The sequence below is a fragment of the Haplochromis burtoni genome, unplaced genomic scaffold (genome assembly GCF_018398535.1).
Source record: "Haplochromis burtoni strain Fernald_Lab_line unplaced genomic scaffold, NCSU_Asbu1 Contig_96, whole genome shotgun sequence".
Lineage (NCBI taxonomy): Eukaryota > Metazoa > Chordata > Actinopteri > Cichliformes > Cichlidae > Haplochromis > Haplochromis burtoni.
Window position 1 is genome coordinate 1,295,793 of NW_024582457.1, and position 21,358 is coordinate 1,317,150.

Consider the following 21,358-nt stretch of genomic DNA (forward strand, 5'->3'; position numbering starts at 1 on the left):
ACAGGAAAAGGAAGAATATTTCTCACCTGTCTCTAGAAAACTCCCACCGCGGATCCTCAGGAAGGTCGTACTCTGGGATTGGCTCATCGTGTGCAGAGCTCCGCCGTGTCGTGATGCGCACCAGAGGCGTGCTAGAGTTCATGGAAGAACTCGAGTCTGCTGAGACCTGCAGGATGAAAGGGGATTGGCTGATCACCGCGGTCTGGATTCACAGATCAGTTAGAGCTCCGAGGCATCACTAGAGGAGTAATTGAGGCATGTACGACTGACTACTTTATTTACAAAATAACAACATTGCTGGGAACTCTGGCGCGTCAGCACAAGTAGTATATTTGGGAATTCCACATTTAAGGCTTTGGTATTACGATAAAGTCGTTCCCAGAGCCGGAGATTACATTTCAATGATGATTAATTGAGCAGCAACAGTAATTTTGATAAATATGTGTTAAATGCTCAGCTTCGCCACCGTCTCCAGGGCTCATCTCTCCTCCCTCCAGCCTAACCTTACCTTGACACAGGAATCAGTCTCTCTGCAGAATGTAATCCAACACTTTTTGTACCTTTTGGTTTTCCTTTGAGGGAAAACTGTGGCTCATACACAGGGTAAAAAAAGAAAAGGGAAACAAAAAAGAAAAACTGTGGCTGCAGTTTCAGGCAGCAGTGCTAACTTGTACAAAAATGCACGCCACCTAAATGAGATCTGGAAGTAGATTCTTTAAGATACCACATCAGTTGTAATCTTTGTGTTATTTACAAGTGTATCAACCATGTATGAAAGCCCTGAGAGGCATGTGAGAAAGAAACAAAACTGATTACTGCATTTTTTTATCTCAAGTCTTTGCGAGCTCTGTTGCTCTTTATACGACATGGCTTTACTTTGGTCTTTTAAAAGAAATGGTTATCATAAAAAAAAAAAAAAAAAATAGCATGTTTTTTTGTTTGTTTGTTTAAATTGTGGCAACACCTTCATTAGGAGAGAAAACTATGTAGCTCAGATTGTGCCCCAATGTTTTTTTCCCCTCACCTCTCATTATTTGCTATGCAGCTTTTATTTTTTCAGCATTACTCTATATCAGGGGTTGTCAAAGGTACAGCTGACAAAAACGATCCCATTTTGGCCCCTTGGACTAGAAGCGTGAAAACTGCAAAGAATGGGTCCCAAATTTGGAGACTTTTTACTGCTTATTTATTTATTTTAGTGGAGAAGCATTGTGTGTTGCAAGGTTAAGTTTATGCAAGCCAGAGGTTGGAGTCCTCATTAGTTTTATGACGTTCTTACTGACAAAGAAATAACCCCTGGCCTGCTGGACCACACCAAAGAAAGGTGGTCAACGCAATGAGCCATGCTGACACATTTGCTTGACTTGCAGCATGAGTGTTTCTTTGTAATGCAGTAAAGTGACTGAATGTGGAAAAAAAGTGCATTATTATAGTTCGATTTGTAAAAGAACCAGTAATTAAAAGTTTATTTAATAGATTATTATCCACTGGCTGTGCATATCCAACCCACTGGAGATTAAACTGGCCTATAAGATAAGTTTGATACCCCCAGTTAAAACAACTATATCATCTAGACTGTCTGTTATTATGTTTTGTTTTTTCAGCATGTATGCAATGTGTGTTATTCTCCTCTAGAGGTGTAAGATGCCTTTAGAACTCTTTATCTACTTTCTGTTACCTGGCGGCGCAGGGGGATCTGCTTGGTCAGTTTGTGAACCGCTGGCTGGCCACCAAAGTCGGGCTTCTTTGCAGTGTTCCTCATGCGGCACACCACCACAATGCCCACCATGCAGGCAATGAGGAAGACGCCCGCGCAGTATATTGCGATCTCCACGTAGTCTGGGGAAATGGACTCAGGAGTTTTCTCAAGGGCTGAGGAAAACAGAGAAATGGCAGCGAGGGTGAGGTCAGGCGAAGAAGGTTAAAGGAACACTCTCTAGGATTGCTCACATACGTGGTCTCCATTTGCACAGACAAACACGGGTATCAGACAGACAAACACAGAGACGGATGCTCTGGAGGTGACTCATGTATAAATGTAATCACCATCAACGAACTATCTAAACAAAAATTATTTTGTTGCATATCCTCTCCTCTCTATTTTTCCCAGCATTCCTAGTTAAAAAACAAAAAAAGTCTAGAAACTCCGTACAGGGCTTAACAGTCTAAACAGACAATTAAATCTTGACTCAGCCAGTCCAACCAGGCCTGCATCTGTCTGCATTCTGTGCTAATGTTGGAGACACGCGAGCACAAACCCACACCCACAAACGGTGGAACAATGCACGCTTCACTTCAGATTGCAAAAGGGAAAGCGCTGTCCTATGTGGTTGCGTATCGCCTGAACTTCCTGTCAGAAATGGTCTTAGTTTATATTTGAGTGTGTGTGTGTACACTATAGAAACAGACTGTTCCATAATGCATAGCCTCCAGACCACAAACAAGGCTTTTGTACAGTACAGCCAACCAAACTGCCTTTCAGCCAGCTGGAGGTGAAGCTACTGTACATGTAGGAACCTTTCTTCAGCCTACTTTGTATCTGCTGGTCCAAAAACCACAGCGCACACACACACACACACTCACACACAGAGGAGTTACAGCCTTAAAGGCGCCAGCCGTGCAGATAGAGCTCATTGAGTGTAATAAATATTGCATATTACTCCCAGAGGAAATAGCCTGCTTGTGATCATTATGCGGTATTGTTTACAGACAAAACCCAAACTATTATCTTGTTACAGCCTTAATGATGGTTTAATACTGGCTGTCTGTTGAGGGCTGCCGACAGCCAGCTACTCTCAGTCACATTTAATGCCCACTGTACTTTTTGAAAGGAACTTGAGCATCAATAATCACCCGTTTAGCCTGGAACTAACTCGTCGATGAGTTTTACGTTTCTCATCCTTTGGCATGTGTAATTACAGCCCGGACATTCAACAATGGACAAAAATAGAGGATTAAAAAAAAAGGATGTTGATAAATGACGACGCACACAAGCATAAGACATTCACTGTGCAGAAGTTGAAAGCTTTGGCTCTGATAATTGAGAAAGTCAAGCCAACGTGAAGCGAGTGTTGAGCTTTAACTTTCAACCTTTATTTCAGGGAGAAATAAGGGTTTTTAAAAGATTCCAATTATCAGAGTCAGAAGGGGGTAAAGTACAGCTTGAGGCATAAGGGGAAAAATGCTATTTGTGTGGCACTCAAAGACTTTCCCCGAGAAGCAGGAGACAAACAAGAGCAACAGAAGAAAGGCAAACCTTCCCCACGTTTTGGAGTCTACAGATACTTGAACTGTTGCTGGAGCACACCAAACCACCCTGTCATCTGCTGTGAGCATTCAGCAGCTCACCAGTCCATATCATATTATAGAATACAAGCTCTCCCTGCTTTTTGCAGTGCATTGCCTTGGATGATGGCCGCGCTGGCTCCTAGCCATAATCTGCTATTTGAGTTGTGTGAATTAGACTCCAGAGGGAGGATTTGCCTTCCAGAGAGATAATTGAAATGACACAATCCAATCATTTTTGGAGAAGAATGAGAGCGGGAAAAGAGAAACACAAGACATGGGTGTATATACCTGGAAGCACCGTCAACCAAGCAGTGTGATAGGAGATCCCAATAGAATTACCCGCCAAGCACGTATACTCCCCAGCATCTTCAAATGTTACATTGGGCAAGTAGAGAACTTCTATCTCCTTATCTGTGGTGTTAACACCTGCAGTCTGGAAGAGGAGGAGGAAAAGAGGGAAGGTGAAAGTAGAAGAGTCAAAGAGAGAAATAAGGACGGAGAGAGAAAGAGAAAAAAATGAGACCCCACAGCACCAAAAGAGAAATCAGAGGAGCTGGATAGTATCCATCGTTGCAGTTCCATCTAGAGGAAAGGATGTTGGGAACACTCGGGGCTGGAGAGGACAAGGGGACACAGATGGAACCCAATATGCCACCAAATACATGAGGAAAACAGAACAAGTGCACCAGAAACAAATACCCAAAAGGTTCCCATCACCCACAGAACCTGCTAAGAAAAAGCAAGTCTAAACCACACATTAGACACATGCACAACACAGAGCGAGCATGGAGAACACTGCAACACCATGCATCACCTTGACACAGCTCGCACAGAGAAAAGATGCTAGCTGTGTCAATTTTGATGCCTAGGTGTGCGGGCTCGTCCAGTGCTTCCATGGTCTCCCCATTCCCAGGTAATGACGGGGGGTGGGGGAACAGCTATTACACAAGGGCGCAACATAAAGGGGGAAAACGGACTGTGATACCAGGACAACCAAGGGACCACCAGCAGGACCACCACAGCACAGCAAGTCAGGATCGAAGCCTATGAAACCACACCGGAAGGTAGGGAGGGAGTGTAGGTGAGTCAGGTCTCATAGGTTACCTGTGATGACAGTCAGCCAGCCCGACTGGCTGACCTCGCCTATATAATTGGAGGCTTTACAGATATATTCTCCAGCATCTTCTTCTGTCACGTTGGTGAGTGTGAGCACTTCCACGTCTGAGCTGTTAATGCCTGAACGCTGCAATCCACATACACACACATTCTTAGACACGCACATCAAATGAATGAGCAGAATTAGTCAAACATCACGACTACAGCTACTGCATATGGATCTGCAGGAGAGAGGAGAAAGCAGGAATCCCCACGGATAAAACCTGGCACTTCATCAGGGGAAAAACAGAGTTAGTTCCTTATATGACATTCACCTGGAGTCACTGGCAGAACGCCACAACGGAGGGAAGGATTTTTGTTTACGCAGAAATAAAATCTAAAAGGGGAAGTGAGGCGACGTACCTTTAACACTCTGACATAGGGGTGTCCATCTATGCCGTAGCGGCTGCCGTTTTGAGTGATATGTTTTAGCCACTGGATGTGAGGTTGCGCATCACTGTAGACCTTGCAAACGAAACGGGCATCCTCTCCTACGTGGACAGTGGTGTTGGCCGGGAGGCCGGCCTGAAGAATAGGCCGATGAGGAGACCGCTCTGTTGAGAGAGAAGAAAATTAGAACATGTCTAAATGCCTGCCACTTCTCTTTAAGAGTCTCGTAGCTAAATCTGATGTTTAAGAATGTGAACGTTGATTTGTGCTTTATGCACTGTGAGTGTGAATGGTTTTTCCGAGCAGCCCAGGCAGGTATAATCATGGTGATCCCGATGTGTAAATCTAAGAAGCTCTTGAAAGCTACAAACAAAACAAAGAGGAGTATCTAGCTCTAGTAAACAGAAATCAGGTAGAGGAGGACTTTTATAAATCGAGGCGCACATTGGGGGTTAACCTAAACTATGTGCCCGTCTCGGAAAGCGGAATATCTTCATAGCGCCCTCACATCTCGTCTTATCTGCATTCTTTTACAAGCAAACATTTGCCCAGAGCGAGACCTGTGGAACAATGCCCCCTTTCAAACACCACCGCTATGAGGAGCCCACCAACCCCCACACTGACAGCAACCACCCGCTGCCACTAAACTCTCACACACGCACAAAGTGACATCACCGAGCCCGGGGCGCCGCAGCGCCTTTCCAAAACAAAGCCTGAAGGTAACTGTAGTGACTACGTTTGTGCCCGTGTATGTTTACGTGTCGGGGTTCGTCACGGGGGATGGTCAGAGCATGGAGGCTGGGAATTAGAGAGAAAGAGGGGGAAAAGGGGGGGGGGAATAATTAGCAGGGTGAAAGGAAGGAAAGACGAGGGATCGACAGATGGATAGTGCAGAACCTAAGAGGTAGAGACTTCTTCCATATGTCTGCATTTGTCTCCACGCTCCACCTTTTTGACATCTGTCAGATCAGATCAATCCCACCCCTTATTCCTCCCTCCTCCCCTCTGCACATTCCTAGAGCACGTCTTGTTTATAGTCTCTCTTTATTTGCCCCCATTTTCTCTCCTCTCCCATACTTCACGAGCCTCCGCACCCTCTCGATCTTTACAAAACAGGGAGAGGTGATCGACTTGAATTTCGTGCTCTCTTTGTAAAACATACCGAACAGCATTTTATGAGGCAATTTTCTTTTTAAAGAACTTTAAAACCATTTCAAAATGTGAAACAATCACACGCAGAGGAACATGTTGGCAAGTCAAAGGACTTTTTCCTTTTTCTTTTTTTCTTTAAATGAACTTGAAACTTTATTATAGCTGTGCCAATTCTGGCTGGAGCATTTAGAGCTGCATAGCTGACTACTTAGACTAAATGACAGAATATGTGGTGGTGTGAGAAAAATAGGCCACGTAATGATTTGGGAGAAACCCGCAAACAATAAAAGGCTGTGGAGCTTTTCTTTCTTAAATTAGAAAAAGGAATATCACACGTGTGTGTGTGTGTGTGTGTGTGTGTGTGTGTGTGTGTGTGTGTGTGTGTGTGTGTGTGTGTGTGTGTGTGTGTGTGTGTGTGTGTAAACTCTTAGATCTGATGTTGTGAGGACACAAGTCTGTTCATGCTGTCACATGGAGGAGATTTGGTTTTGGGAAGTTCCCATAGCATAAATCATAAAGATTTAGCATGAAAGGTCAGTTTAAGTTTAGACTAAGGTTAGGGTGAGAGTTAAGGAGGTAGTAGTTATGGTCAAGTCTCCAGTAAATGAACACAAGGGATGGGAAAGTGTGTAACGCGTGGTTATGGGTCTAGACGTTTCCCCATTGAACTTGTACAAGAACTTAAAGGAAGGAAGCAGAAGACATATTTGGAAAAAATTCCAGTAAGCAACAGAAAAATAGAAAAAGTTAAGGTTTCTCTGTATCAAAACAAACGAAGAAGCAAACCCCGCATTAATTTTTAATGTGTTGTTGTTACCAGGGTCACAACAAGGAGATGGCATTCCATCGTTCAAGTCTGATGAACTTTGGGTGCTGGGTGGCTTGGCACACAGTGACCTGAAGGTCAGGGAGGGGCTTAGGAAAAACACAGCACAGCACAGGAGGACACAGGGCTACCCACAAAATGTCACATAGCCACCCCGATCTCTTTTAACTCCTCATTTCTCCACTTGCCATGGCTGTCACTTTGCAACCCTTTCTCCAAAGCCCAGCTTGAACCAGAGCAAACTGGCTGCTTTTGGTTTTAATAGCTGATCATGCAGGTCATTTGGACAAAAAAAAAAAAAAAAAGACAGATAAGAGCAGCATTTTCTGTCCCTGCTTCCCTTCCCTTCCTTTTCTCTCTTTCTCCCCCTCTCTCCATTCTGTCCAACCAGCTATAATGGAGTAAAATGAAGCAAGAGGTTGCAGGGGGCAGTGGCTGTGGAGCCAGACATGGAGGGGGTTTACTGCTCTGCAATAAAACAGAACAAAAACAGAAATATGCAGTCTGAAGGAGAGCTTGAGCTAAGTGCAGAGCGAAGCAGAGCAGGGGGCCTTAGTTGGGGAGCATTTGCGCCCGTGTGTCGACCTCCACATGTTTGTGTGCCTGTATGTTCACTTTTGTGCTATTTGATCTAAATCTGATACAGTGAAAATAATACTCATTACCATGGAGGCACTAATAAAAAGAGCGTGCAATTACAGCATGACTGCTAAAGATTAGTGACAGAGCTAGAACCATAAACTACAAATGCATGAGTGTAGCACCCTAAATTTTCTTCAGTGAAACAAGCAGCTGCAGCTTCATGTCCATTCTGATTATTTGTGGTTTACTGACTAGGCTGTAGAAGAATTACTATGTCAGATAAATTATGATGCACAGCAAAGGCCAAAGGAGAACTGGTTCAAATCCAATTTAAGAGCAAAGTTGGTGTGCGCGCTTGCACAAGCACACAGGCTTACATTATCTACTATCTTTATCCCACTCCCCTTGTTGTCCGCACAATCGATTTTGCAAACCGAGCAGAAAAACAGTCTTTGCTGTCTTACTCCAAAGGTCAGAAAAGGGGGTTGACTGAGGTGGATCTGAACCCTGTGATACTGCTCAGCCAGCATTCTGTTGTCTCAGAGTCTAGATGATAAAATCATTCACAAATCTTTTTACTGACTTGTAAGTTGTACTAAATGACAAGAATTTGACATTTCATGACATCATCAGGGGCCAATTTGTAAGAAACATGAGTAGGTTCAACATTTTTTTCTTGCAATTTGCATTAAACTATCCTTTAAATAGACACTAAACATTTGTTTTAGCTCGTTGGGACTGACATATCAAGACAAATTACAAAAACAACCTATTTTATCTTATCTGGACAGCATCAAATCACAACAGCAGTTGTGGCAAAACACTAAATTCCCTACAATACAGGGGAAACCCCAATTACAACACAAGTACAACCTGAACTTTATCTGAATTTATAACCAGGAAATTAGACTTCATATTTTTAAGATATTCCTGCAGTTTAACTAAGTGGTGTGTGTCATCTGGCTTCACCTAGACACAAAGATGGGTATCGTCTGCACAGAAATGAAAATGTATGCTAGGCTATCAAACGATGCTGCCTTAGGAAACCATGTACAATGTAAACAGAACTGGTCCTAGTACAGAACCCTGTGGAACTCCATAATTAACCTTAGTGTTTGAAGAGGGCTCTCCAGTTACATGAACAAACTGGATTTTATTAGACATGATTTAAACCACTGCAGCGCAGTACAAAATACTGTGGTGAACGGTATCAAACTCTGCACTGAGGTATAGCAAGACAAGCACAGAGATGAGTCCACTGTCAGAGGCCATAAGAAGATCATTTGTAACCTTCACTAAAGCTGTTTCTGTGCTGTGATGGGCTCTGAAACCTGACTAAAACACTTCAAATAAGCCTTTCCTCTGCAGAAAATCAATTAGCTGTTTCACAACTGCTCTTTCAAGATTCTTCAGAATCACAACCTTCATGGTTGATGATGGAACACCTGTCTTGTAGGCAAACTTGTCTTCCAGCCCTGCTTAATAGCCCGATAAAAGTGAAAAATACACTATATGGCAGAAATCCTGTGATTCAAAATTCAATTAAGGTCTGGAACCAACTATTGGGCACAGTAAAGGCTCCTAAAATGTATTTGGATGCTCCAATATGTAACAATCATGCCTTCAGGCCTGGGCTGGAGGACATCATGTTTGTGAAATGGCAGGGAAGAGGGATTTGTTCTCTCAAAGATATTTACATTGATGGATATTTTCCATCTTTTCAGCAATTGAGGGTGAAATTTAATCTTCCTAATTCACATTTTTTCAGATTTTTACAGTTAAGACATTTCATCAAAGCATCTATTCCACAATACAATTTGATTCCTCGAAACTCAGTGCTTGACAGCTTCATGTCAGTTGAGCCCTATACTAGAGGTGCTGTGTCTCGCTTTTACAGGGCCTTACTAGATATATACAGTCCTTCATCTGATACTTTTAGGGAGCAGTGGCAGGAAGAACTGGGGGTGGATGTTTCTGATGATCTTTGGCAAGAGTGCATTAAGAATATATATTGTAGTTCTATAAATGCTAGACACTGTTTGATCCAATTTAAGGTTGTGTATAGGTTGCATTTTTCTCCCACTAAAGTGGAAAAAATATATAAGAACGTTTCAGCCCTCTGTGTTAAGTGTTCGAGTGGTCAAGGAACTTTATCTCACATTTTCTTTCAATGCCAAAAACTACAGCTCTTTTGGAATCATTTGTTTGATTTTCTGACCAAAGCCATTGGCAGGGAGGTCCCATGTACCCCCTTTGCAGCATTGTTCGGGGTGTGTGAACTGGGATGGGCAAGGGACAAGACAGAGACGCAGGTTGTGTCAACGACCACAATTGTGGCTAGAAAGCTGATACTTCTCTGCTGGAAGTCTGCTAAACCTCCTACCTTCGAAATGTGGTTGAGAGAATTTGGAAATGTACTCCATCTGGAGAAAATCAGGTTTACCTTGTCTAACCGAGAGAGTGTGTTTTATAAGATTTGGCAACCAGTCATTAGCCTGATGGATAAACTTAAGTGAAATATACTCTGTCTTAACATTTATGTATGCTGTATTACCCCCTTGTTGACTTGCCTTCCATCTTCTATTGTGTTCTTTTGAAGGTGATTGTTGTATACTGCTCAATTATAAAATCAATAAAAGTATATTGAAAAAAAAAAAAGATTCTTCAGAATCAAGAAAGAATTATCAAAGCAGCTGTATGCAATGATATGTCTGTGAGAGGGTTATGAGTATTTTTTTTTAATTATTTGTAAAGAAATTCATGAAGTAATTACTAGTTAACGTAAAAGGAACAGAGCTCCGACTGTCAGTCTGGCTACAGTGCTGAAGTCTGATTGTTTTCTTCAATCACTGCTGAATAGTGAGACAACCAGCTGTACAGAGGGCTTTTAGAAAAAAAAAAAAAAGAGCAATAAAATGTTTTTCAGGCCAAATGAAGATCTTCTACATTAGTGAGACACCACTCAATTCTTCGAGTAGTTTCAAAATCATCAAATGTTTGACTTAACACAAATTAAATATTGTTATATAAATTATTGATAGCCATATTAAAACTGTTGACATATTCATCTTTAGCTTCCACATTCCTCATTGACCTCCACCTGCATCCAGAGCGCACCTGGGCAATTCCACAGAAGACGCTCTATTCCCACTGTGAGAAACACCCACTGCCCTCCCCCTCCTCCATCCCTCCTTTGTTAGCCTCTCAGGTGTACTTTGAGCCTAAGTGTGTGTTTTGTGTGTAGTACTGACCCACTACATCCAGGGTGTAGGTATGGTTGATGGATCCAAACTCATTCTCCACCAAACAGGTGTAGTTGCCTTTGTCGGACGGCACCACGCTCTCCATGATCAGGGTCCAGTGTTGGCTACGCACCTGGGTAAAGGAGCAGTCTCTTGTTATGCGCAGACAGAAACTCACACAACTTATTATCACGTGCATGTCATTAAATACTGAGCCACTGAGCAGAGATTAGACACCGAGAGCCGGTGCTAAATGTGAAGACTAGGAGGAAAGGAAAAAAAAAAAAAAAAAAAAGGAGCACACGACAGAGGGGATCTGAAAAGAAGCATTAAAGAAACGAGACGATCCGGTGTGCAAACAATATTCAGGTCAGATTTGAACAAAATGACTCTCCAACGTCACAATCTTTTCTTTATTCATGCAGATTACATACCCTGATGGCGAAAGCTTCCCAGTTTATATCACCGTCTAAGTTCCCAGTGCTCTAAGAAGTACTTACACTGCAAGTACGCCTAACATTGCCCTGCGTGTTTCCACGTTAGCCGTCTACCTCTTCTGTCAACCACTGCTATTTCATTTAGTCTCCCCCATCCTGTAGTCAAAGCCATTTTAAAAACATACAGTTATTCATACTTATTTGCAAAAATAGCTTCACCTCTGTGTGGCATCAGCAGGTGTGAGTTGACAATAGAGTTTCCATCAGCACACTGAAGAGACACTGTAGCCACTGCTTGTACAGGCCTACATTTCACACAATGGAGAGATTATACTACAGGGCTGGGCTCAGGTACAGCTTTTGTCCTGCCTTTGTTGACAAAAAGAGAGAAATGAACTGTCCACGGTAGATTTGACAGCTTGACTGTGTCATTTCCGCCACGTCGTGGCTGTTTTTTGTCCGTGCTGTAATGAGTGTGCTGAAAGCCAACGGGAAGCAACATTAGCGGCTACATCAACATTAATCTGCACCTAAACTTTCCTGGCAGTGAAATGTGTTTCCTCATAAACCACAAGTCATTAACCAGGAGCCCCAGACTCATTCAGCATCACTGGGTCTTTTCATAAATGAATTTCATAACTGTCCATTTGCATTATTAATGCACTTCATCAGTACGACTCCATCGTATACAGTAAGGGGACAAAGAGATGAATTTAAAGGAGAGAAAACAAACTGTAACCAAATTGCGTATCAGACTAGCACCAGTTTAATCTACACCTGGAATCAAAGGTGTAAACATGCACAGCACATGAATTTTAAATATGAACAAGCTCAGCTATAGCATTTGTAAATCATATTTCAGGTCAAAAGAATAACAAGCTGGAATCACTACGAGTCTCCAACCTAAAGCCAGTGGGACCTGTTCTCCCTGATCGAGTTACCTCAACATTGTGAACTCATTTCAAACCTGACGCTACCGACTTTCTCTATGCATTACTGTTTAGGAGCATTTAACCCTTACGTCCTGGGCTTACATTTCTAATTGTTGGGGGTATAGAACCATGTCAAGTTACAGTGAGAGGCTCTGCAAAGTATCCCGGTGAGAAGAGGCGCACGGATGAGCAATTCCAATTTCACACCAGAAACCCTGCCCTCGTTTCCTCTGTCTTTCCTCCTCCCGTCTCTCCAGCGAAGGGTGGAAAAGGGGTGAAAGGACATTCAGGGAAGTATTGAAAGGAGAAGGCTCTCCTTGCAAATAAAATTCACAAAATGGCCATGAGAACCGCAGCCCAGAAAAGCAGCCAAAACCCAGAGAGGGAAGTGAGTTGACGTTAGTAATAAAAATTCTGATCTATTAGTGTTTATCCTACCTTATACCCTCCCATGCGGTCCTCTTGGCGGAAAGGCTTGCTGTTTTTAAGCCAGCGCAGCTTGGGCTTGGGGTTGCCTCCTGCAGCACAGCGGAACTTGACTGTGTTGGCAGCTGGCACCGCATGCAGCTTCTTCTCCATCTTTGCTGATGAGGTCCAATACGGCGCGCCTGCAACCAGAGAACAGTTGGTGTTGAGTGAGGCTGAGATTTCCTAATAATGTCCTCGGCATTAACATTTTGGCAGTGGGACTGCAGACTGGCTAAGGCATGTACATTAGAAGCATTACTGCAAGAAGAGACAAACCTGAAGCATTTGTAAAACTCCCAGGGCTTTGGGAACCCCAAACCCCCCTCCAACAGAACAAAAACCAGAGCTCAACATTCACAGAGCTAAACAAAAACACACTTTTCCTGCAGGCTCGACGGGGTGTTGCAGGGGGGGAAAACATCGGCTCTAAGGGGAGAATGTGCCTGGGCGTTGCCAGGAGGGTAACTAGACCATCACATTCAATTTCATCTCATTCCATTTAGCAGCTTTTTTCCTCCCTCCACTTCCTCCAATTACCATAGCTGCCCTGTTTATCTGCCTGTCACTTGGCTAGATATGGACGGCAGGGCCCAGGACGCTTATCACCTTTTGAAAATCATTATGTGCCGTCAGGGGAGAAAATGAATGTCACATTTAACGAAGGATATCAGAGTTTTCGCTGCATACTTTTGTCCAGATTCATATCAACACCAAACTGACAACCGTTATTTCTCCTACTGAAATCTGTCACCGTGCTTGTGTTTCGTCCATTTGTCAGCTCCTTTTTTTTCCCCTCACAATTTCAGTCACTCAGTCAGCTGGATTCCCCCGCCCCTCTTTTTTTTCTCTGCACCTGGGAGGGTGATTGCCTAAGCAGATGGGACTCGGAGGGGAAGAGAAACTCCAAGTCAAACAACAATCCAAACGGTCTTCCACACCATCACTTCCCCCTCATATGGCAAGTAACAGAGGGAATACCCAAAGATAAGACTGCTACTGGTTCAAACACAAGCTTAAATTGAAGGAGACTATTCCCTGCACTCTCTTTCCTTCCTGCCCATACTATCAGCAGAAGCCACCAATCATTTCTCTGGCTTAAACAACCGGACAAGTCGAGCATATTTGGAAAGTACAGTCAGTAAACATCGCTCTTCCTTCCTGAATGGATGCATACAGTAAGTGCTCGCACTATAATTAGTCACTACCCCTTTCATCTTCCTCCTCACTCTCACTATCACTGCTCTTCTTTTTCCTCCAGCTTCACTTCCGCACACTCGCCCTGTTATCACTCCATCCATTCAGACAGAGACAGATTAGGTGGAGACTAACCCATCGTGAGCCCGTCTCTCAAACCCGACCTCTGACCTCAAACTGGCAGCCGGTCAGAAGATGAGGTTGAGACATAAAAGGTGAGCAGTGCAGTTTCCCATGCTCTCTGTCCGGAGGGATGGCACTTCAAACCCAACAAGCCCTCAGATGAAGCCAAACTCTCGCTGGCCCAAACGCTTTGGCCTCCAGGAATCCCTGCCGCCCCCAAAGCCCTGCACATCCGGCTCCCCGCTCACGGCTGTTTATCCTTAGCTGGCCTGGGGTGAGCTGAGGTTATCTAACTCAGGCACTGAGAGTCAAGATTTTTTTTCTCTCTAAGCTCCTCTAGAGAGCTAAATCTGCAAGTGTCCCAGAGAAGTATTTCATTGTTGAAATGATTTCTTGTTAAGCTGCAATATCCTCCTGTTTACCGTTCATCTGTGCAAGCTGAACAAGTGATTTTTTTTTAATGGTAAATTAGTACCAGTGCTGGAAAAATAAAATAGAAATCTGTCAAATCAAAGTACCTCTAAAATGTCAACTTTTACCATGTTCATATGGGTTCTTCACAAAGACAAATTTGATATAAAAGCATTCAATTTGTAATGTTTTTCTTGATCAAGCCGAAACTCTGTTATTTATTTTGACAACCTTTCATGATGGCAGGATTTCCTAAATCCAAAAAAGAAATATGCAACAAACGAAGGAAGCTTCAAAGAGTTATTACATATGTTTAACACATGTGAGGAAGGTTTAATTCGATCTGAAAGATAGTGGCAGATCAATCGTCATCAAGTTTTGATTCAGACATTGTTTAATCCTGGTTGGTTCGCTCAGATTTATGACATCAACTTTTCTTCAGCTGAGTCCCACCCAACAAGGAAGATGATGTCATAAGCAAACTAAAAACTGAGACGGGGAGGAGTTACCTTATAAAAATTCGAAAGATGCACAACTTTTACCAAAGGGAACACGCAATAAAAGTGAGCAATCATCTAAACAACACAACTGTAAACAGGATACAGATCTGATGATTTAGACCCGAGCTTAGAGCGAAGCTCCTCGTGGCTTTTCAACTTAATCATGACATCAGTCCCCCCTACCCCCCTTCCCTCCATCCACCACCCTAAGCATGGCTCCCCTCACAGATCCCTGTAGAGGCTCCTCTGCATCTTCTCCAATTACACCACCCCCCGCTGATAAACAAACAAATTTCCATCTTTTCTTCACTAGCATATGTTTGTCAGTCTTCTGTACAAAGTTTAAACAAAATGCTCTGTGTTGCAATGGCCCGATGCCCGATCCAGAAAATAAAGCCACGAATATAAAGCTACACCCCTCACTCTCCACTCTCCTTCCCTCCCACGCCCACCCTCCTCCTTCTCGGCCTGAGGCCAAGGCTCCACGCCATGCTCAGAAAAGAGTTGGTACTGATCCAACACACCCCCACTCCCCTGCCTCTCCCCCCCCCCTTTCTTTTAATAATAATCTTGGTTTTGAATTTTCAGAAACACACACGGCGAGAAAATGCAACTGTACTGCCAGAACAGCTTCGCCTTTGTTTTCAAACAGCTTATTACCACATGAGTGGCTGGATCTTTTCTCCCTCCACCATTTTTTTCCTTTTACTCTTGCTCGAGTTCTGCTCCCCCCCCCCCCCAACCATCACCACCACATATTTAATGGATTTCAGGCAATTACAGTCAGCCCAAAAGTGGAGAAGGAGAACTCACGATGAGACGCAGCGCCTGTGGAGGAGTTTAACAAGATGTAGAAGCCCTCAACTTTGTTTCAGCCTCCTTTTCGTGAGAGCGTATGCGATCGCAAGCGTGCACATGCGCATGTGCAGAAACATCCCAGATACTGGCCACAAAGTTGGGTAAAGAACTTTCTCTTTCTCACACACATGCACACACACACACAAACCCATCAGGTGGGTAACTGAGTCCAGATGGGCATCTTTCATAATGGATGAGCCCAGCTGACTAAATGGCTGGCAGGATGGCTCCATGAGGCCTGACTACCTGTGAGACACAAGCTAGAAGAATGTAAGGAATCCCTGTACTCCCCGGAGCGTCCAGCCTGAAAAACACACACACACACACACACACGCTCTAATCTCAGGAACACTAATGTATAGAATAGCAGCAATATGGCTAAAAGTCCAATTTGACAAGAGTTTGGTGTCACTCCCAGAACAAATAAAGACCATCCAGTCTGTGCTTTAATCATAATCACAGAATCTCACTTCTGCTAACAAACTCTGACAAAGCCAAGTAGATTATTTCGCTTGGGGATTAAGCCTTTCTAAGTATTTGGCTATCACAATCAGCATCCCACACTTAAGTTCTGACATGCTCTTAGGGACTCTTCGGTATTTAACAGACTAGAGCACTCAAACCATGGTATGTGCTAATTTTAAAGCCCTTAAACTGAACTTTTTGTTATTTGATATGGGCAAATATGCTATTAGTTAATTGCTTTAGCCTTCTCTGCATCCAAAATGTGCATTTAAAGTGTCATGGAGACATAGCTGTAACTGGTAGGAGAATGAAGCTTGAGTTAACGATGGAACAAATGTCGGGAAACAGAGAAAATTATTGAACGGAGAAGTTGGAAGATGTCAGATCGGTGAAGAAACGGGTTACTACTGTCTCTTTAAGGCATCTTGCTCAGGGGTGCCTAATCTACGGGACCTGGTGAGGAAAGGGAGAGCATCTCGAACTCATTCATACCCCCTTTGGTTTCCTCCCATACTCACTTAACTGCTCTCCATCCGCCCCAGTGTCCTCCGATCGCTCTGTATCGTCCTCATCATCCCCCGACGAGATGGCATCTGCACAGAGTAACCACGGTTACTGCCATCCTTTTTTGCACCCCACACACAGACACACACGTAGCAATTTCCATGTTACAACACTGCAACACAGTTTTAAAGGAATCAATAGCGTGAGGGCATTTTTTTTTTTATATTAAATATGAATGTAAGTTACTGTTGTTATACAAGCGCACACACTATATATTGAGCTTCAGGCTGCTCATCCTTGACCACATCTACTCCATGGCCATTTCCTGGATCCACACCAAGCACAGACCAATCCTCTATCTCTAAAGTTCACATCCTGACCTGTCCTAACCTTGCCTGATCCCTGACTCACCTGTGACATTGACTATGAAGCAGACTGTGTCTTTGCCCACGCTGGTGCAGGCGTACAGGCCCGAATCCTTGGGCGTGGTGTCACGGATCTGCAGCACCTCCTGCTCTATCAGCGTGCGGTTGTTGTTGCCCAGAGAGCTGCCATCTTTGGTCCAGGTGATGGTCCCCGTCCCTGGCAGAGGGCAGCTGAGCTTCAGCACTTCCCCCGGGTGCACTGAGCACACCGTGGGCTTAGAAATTTGGTATTTGTTCGACGCCTCTGCAGAGCAGATGTGGGGAGGAGTGGGGTAAGGTCGAAGGGGATCGGGGAAGGTGGGTGGGGGTAAAGGATGAGGAAGGAAGAGGGTGCACAAGGAGGAGGAGGAAAGAGAGGTGGGAGAGGAAGAAACAAGCAATTTAAGAAAGAAATAAAAAACACCAAAAAAACCCAACGGATGCATTTAAATCAACTTATGCAGGAGGAGCAATACAGAAAAGAGGAGGCCCACGTTTCAAACCGCCACACCAACACATCTTTACAAACTCCCAGTCATTTAAAATGAGACCCTTGGAAACCTAGATCCGTTGAAGTGTGCAGACGATTGGCTGTTATAGATTCAGTGCATGCAGTTATGGCCATAGCTGTGTGTGTAAAGGAGAAAGGAATAAAAACAAAACCAAAGAAAACAATCCAAGCTTTGCGAACAGTTGTGAAATGGACATCTTTGTGGTGAAACAACCCTCCCCAGCCATCCATCTGTTTCAGTGCAGATGCCAAGCAGTGTGTGTAGGTGAGTAGGAGCAGTGCAGAAACATTTCTGCAGCGTTTAAAAAAAAAAAAAAGAAAGAAAAAGGGAAGGTAATACAACTCCAGAATGTCTGCCCATCAGAAAGGAAAGCATCCAGAAAAGTCTAAGACGGAAGTAGTTGACAGGCAGGGGAAGTGGGAGGGGGGAGGCGGGGATGGGATCGGACGGGTTGTTTTTTTTTTTTTTTCCTGTCTTGGCATTTCTCTGGTACTGACTGTGCACCTAAGCTACGAAAAACCTTGAGCTGGCGGCAGCCTGACTCTTCTGTTTTCCATCTCTCTTGTCGTCGTTCTCTTTCACAACATGGCCATGGAGGATCTACAGCTCTGCCAGATCTACAGCCTCAGCTCCTGCCAGCCAAGGCAGAGAGCAAGAAACTCAGCGCTCTACTCCAAAGTGCATAAAACTCTTCATTTCTGGGAGAAAAATCAAGCCTGCCTGCGAGTGCGTGTGCACACACTGTGTTCTCAGACTCGTACATCTGCACTGACGGAGCAAGATGAACGTCCGACATGTTTAAAAAATAAAAAATAAAAAAAAAGAGAGAGAATTCTGAATTTCCATAGCTGAGACTGCACTTCTACATCAGGATCATCATGGATTACATATCCACACACACTGAGACAGTGAGGGAACGCTGAGCAAACTAGGAAAAAACCTAAGCTGGGTTCTGCCGTATATGCTCAAGTCAATTCCAGTCACCCCGGGCACGTTGCAAACTTCACACACACATTCATGCACACGTGTATGTGTTCACTCAGCTCGATTGCAGACTGATCTTAGTCAGTGTTGTTCTCTATAATGCAGATGTTCACAAGTTTACGTCTTCAGTGGGAACAAGGTGAAAAATGAGAGGGATTAAAAAGATTCGAGGGAGGAAAGTCGCAACAATGGAAAAGCGTACAAAAAAAGCCAGCGATGGTGGTATATGCAGAGCGTTTAGCTGAAGTCCGATATGTGTAATTACAGAGGCAGCGGCACTCCCTGCCTTTCCTGTACCTCAATGCACCTTTTCACCGACACCCCACCCTCATTATACACCTCTGCGCTTCCTATGTTTGTGTCAAATGTAACGTAAACCTGCACACACACGTACAACAGGAAGGGAAAGTCATTCCGCCACAAGCCTGGAGTTGAGGCATGTGCGCAAACCTCTTGCCCCTAGGCACGTACGCACACAGGTACGGTTCCTGCATTGTCTTGTTTTTCCCTCTTAACTCCTTCAAACCGGAAGTAATTAAACCCCCCTTTGGCACCCAGGGCCAAGTGTGTGGTCTGATAAGAGGTGGAGCTCCTGTGCTGATTGATGGGAGCTGTCTCCGCTACCTTTTACAATGTGGTTTTCCACACTGGAGGCATTCAGTGTGATGTTATTACTGCTTGGAGGGGTTTTTTTATATCACAGGGATAGTTCTGGAAATGAAGGAGCGATGGAAGAAGGGTACGCAAGTTTGGAAGGAAAAACAGGAAAAGGGAAGGGCAGGAATTTATCCATTTGGTGTGTGAGTGATTGAATTTGTCTTCATCATTTTCTTTTCTCTGCTGTGTCCATCTGTGCCCCTCCATCAGCTCCTCCTCCTCCTGCTGCTCTTTCACCTCTCCTTCCGCTTTGCCCTCTTCTTCCTCTGATTACACACATCCACACCCACCACGACCCTGCTGACCTAACCTCGACCCTTCCCAAACCTGTTGACACCTCCAGCATACCTGATTTTTCATGGGAACCTGTGTCATCTAACCCCATGTAAACACACACACACAGAATGCAGAAACTAACTTGTAGACAAACTAAGAAAATAAAGATACAGAACTGAATCTTAAACATGTTATCTAAATGCACAGCTCCGGTGAAACACTTACTCTCAGCATGTGTACATGGACTCTTGTAGCCTCTTGTGTGTAAGAGCTGAAACGCTTCACTGCAGATTTTCTCATCTCTGCAAAGTTTCATCCCCCTTCTGCACAACAGGAGGAGGCGGGAGCCTCTCTCTCTCACACACACACACACACGTTTTTCTCAATTTCTTTCTAAAGCACCTTTCTCCTCTTCCCATCCTCTCACAGTCCTATCACTTTCCTCTCTTCTCCTGGAGCACATTTCAAACTCCATCTCTCTCCCTCTCATGCACAGCCATTACAAGTGTCCATCAGGTGGAACAGATTCAGCCCCTCTTATCCCCGCTCCCTCTTCTCATCCTCAGTCGCACCATCTTTTGCTGGCAATAATTAAGTCTCACAATCCAAATATGTGTGCATATGTGTGTGTGTGTGTGTGTGTATATGTGTGGCTAAATGCAGCAAGCGATTCTCACCAAAGTCCCTTTAATGTCTGCTTGCCCATCTGTCCGTCTATCAAGTTGGCATGAGCCCCACAGAAATGTTGGTAAAAGGCAAGAGCAACGTTTTTTCCTTTTTTTCCTTTCTCTGATCTTAGGAATCGACTTCTTCAGAGAGGCACATTTGCCTCCAGGCCTATCTTCCCATCTCCTCCCTGCCTCATTCTGCAAAATGAGATCGAAGACTAAATGTAATGACTGCCATCTCAAAGGCGCACACTAAGCATGCATGGAGTCCAACACAGACACTCACATACACGTGCTCAAATCACATCATCTCCACTGCCCTTCTTATCCTTCCTCTTTTCTTTTTACCCCTCTCTTATTCCTCTGTAACCCCCTCACGTACTTAAATCCCAGGACTTTTCTCCCCCTTTTTTGTCTCTACCCCTTTTCTAATGTCTGTGTCCTTTCAGATTCAAATCCCTCCTCTGCTTTTTTTTTTATGACAAAGAAGCAGCTCCGTGAACTGGCTCCTGCAAGCATCCATGGCAACAGCCCCTCCAGTTCGCTCACCCCTTCACCCCCTCATCAAGGCCTTCCCTGAACCCCACACGACCCCTTTAGCCCTTTGGACACTATGTACAACAATCTTCTTAGGCTGAACGTAGCAGTAGTGACCCTCAGAAACATTGCATTAATCTTGAGATTATAACAAGTCAGATGAAGGACACGCTGAAGCCAACAGTAACGACAATCTAATGATAATCTGTCAGATTAGTAGACTATAAAAACACTTGTCTTATGCAAGTTATTTTATGTTAAGAAAAACATATTGAGTGCTTAATTCTTAAAGCTGTACAACAAATCAATGTGCTGCTGCAGTGGCATGGACAAGTTTGAGTTGTTTTAGTTTTCTTTTTAATTTTGATCCCTTTGTATTGTTGATTTTAATTTTTTTTTTTTTTTTTTTTAATTGAGGTGGTAATTCTGGGGGGCGGGGGGGGCTACTGAGGAGGGGTGGGGCTAATGGCAGAAAGAGTACAATATAAATGTATTGCATCACCCTAATCACATTAAATTTGCCTGTAACGCAGCATTGTTCCTTAACTCAATAATATCGTTATGGTTACCAATTAAGTGGTTAAGTAACCTTTTGAAAAATCTTCATAATGCGCAGATAACAACAAATGTGACCTCAGTTTGTGAGAGAAAGGACAAAAACAAATAACAATGTGATCTAGACCTTTTACACTTGTATGAGGCCACGGATCGTGTGTGTGTGTGTGTGTGTGTGTGTGTGTGTGTATATATATATATATATATATATATATATATATATACACACACACTTAAT

The 21,358-nt window shown here is 43.8% G+C and overlaps 1 protein-coding gene across 8 annotated transcripts in view; it reads right to left on the bottom strand.

Moving 5' to 3' along the window:
• Positions 1 to 21,358, bottom strand: part of fgfr2 (fibroblast growth factor receptor 2) — a 39,407-nt gene that overhangs the window by 12,157 nt on the left and 5,892 nt on the right. For 3 of the 8 annotated variants that reach the window (XM_005927117.3, XM_005927116.3, XM_042222851.1), the window contains exons 3-10: positions 16,939 to 17,196; positions 16,542 to 16,616; positions 12,443 to 12,612; positions 10,645 to 10,768; positions 4,807 to 4,997; positions 3,577 to 3,721; positions 1,673 to 1,872; positions 27 to 166 (exon numbers count right to left, since the gene is read on the bottom strand). In XM_005927117.3, coding sequence (XP_005927179.1) covers positions 27 to 166; positions 1,673 to 1,872; positions 3,577 to 3,721; positions 4,807 to 4,997; positions 10,645 to 10,768; positions 12,443 to 12,612; positions 16,542 to 16,616; positions 16,939 to 17,196 — 1,303 coding nt within the window. Of the gene's footprint in view, positions 1 to 26; positions 167 to 1,672; positions 1,873 to 3,576; positions 3,722 to 4,392; positions 4,532 to 4,806; positions 4,998 to 10,644; positions 10,769 to 12,442; positions 12,613 to 16,541; positions 16,617 to 16,938; positions 17,197 to 21,358 lie in introns of all 8 variants that reach the window. The other 5 variants (XM_005927120.3, XM_005927118.3, XM_005927119.3 and 2 more) reach the window with 5 other exon arrangements.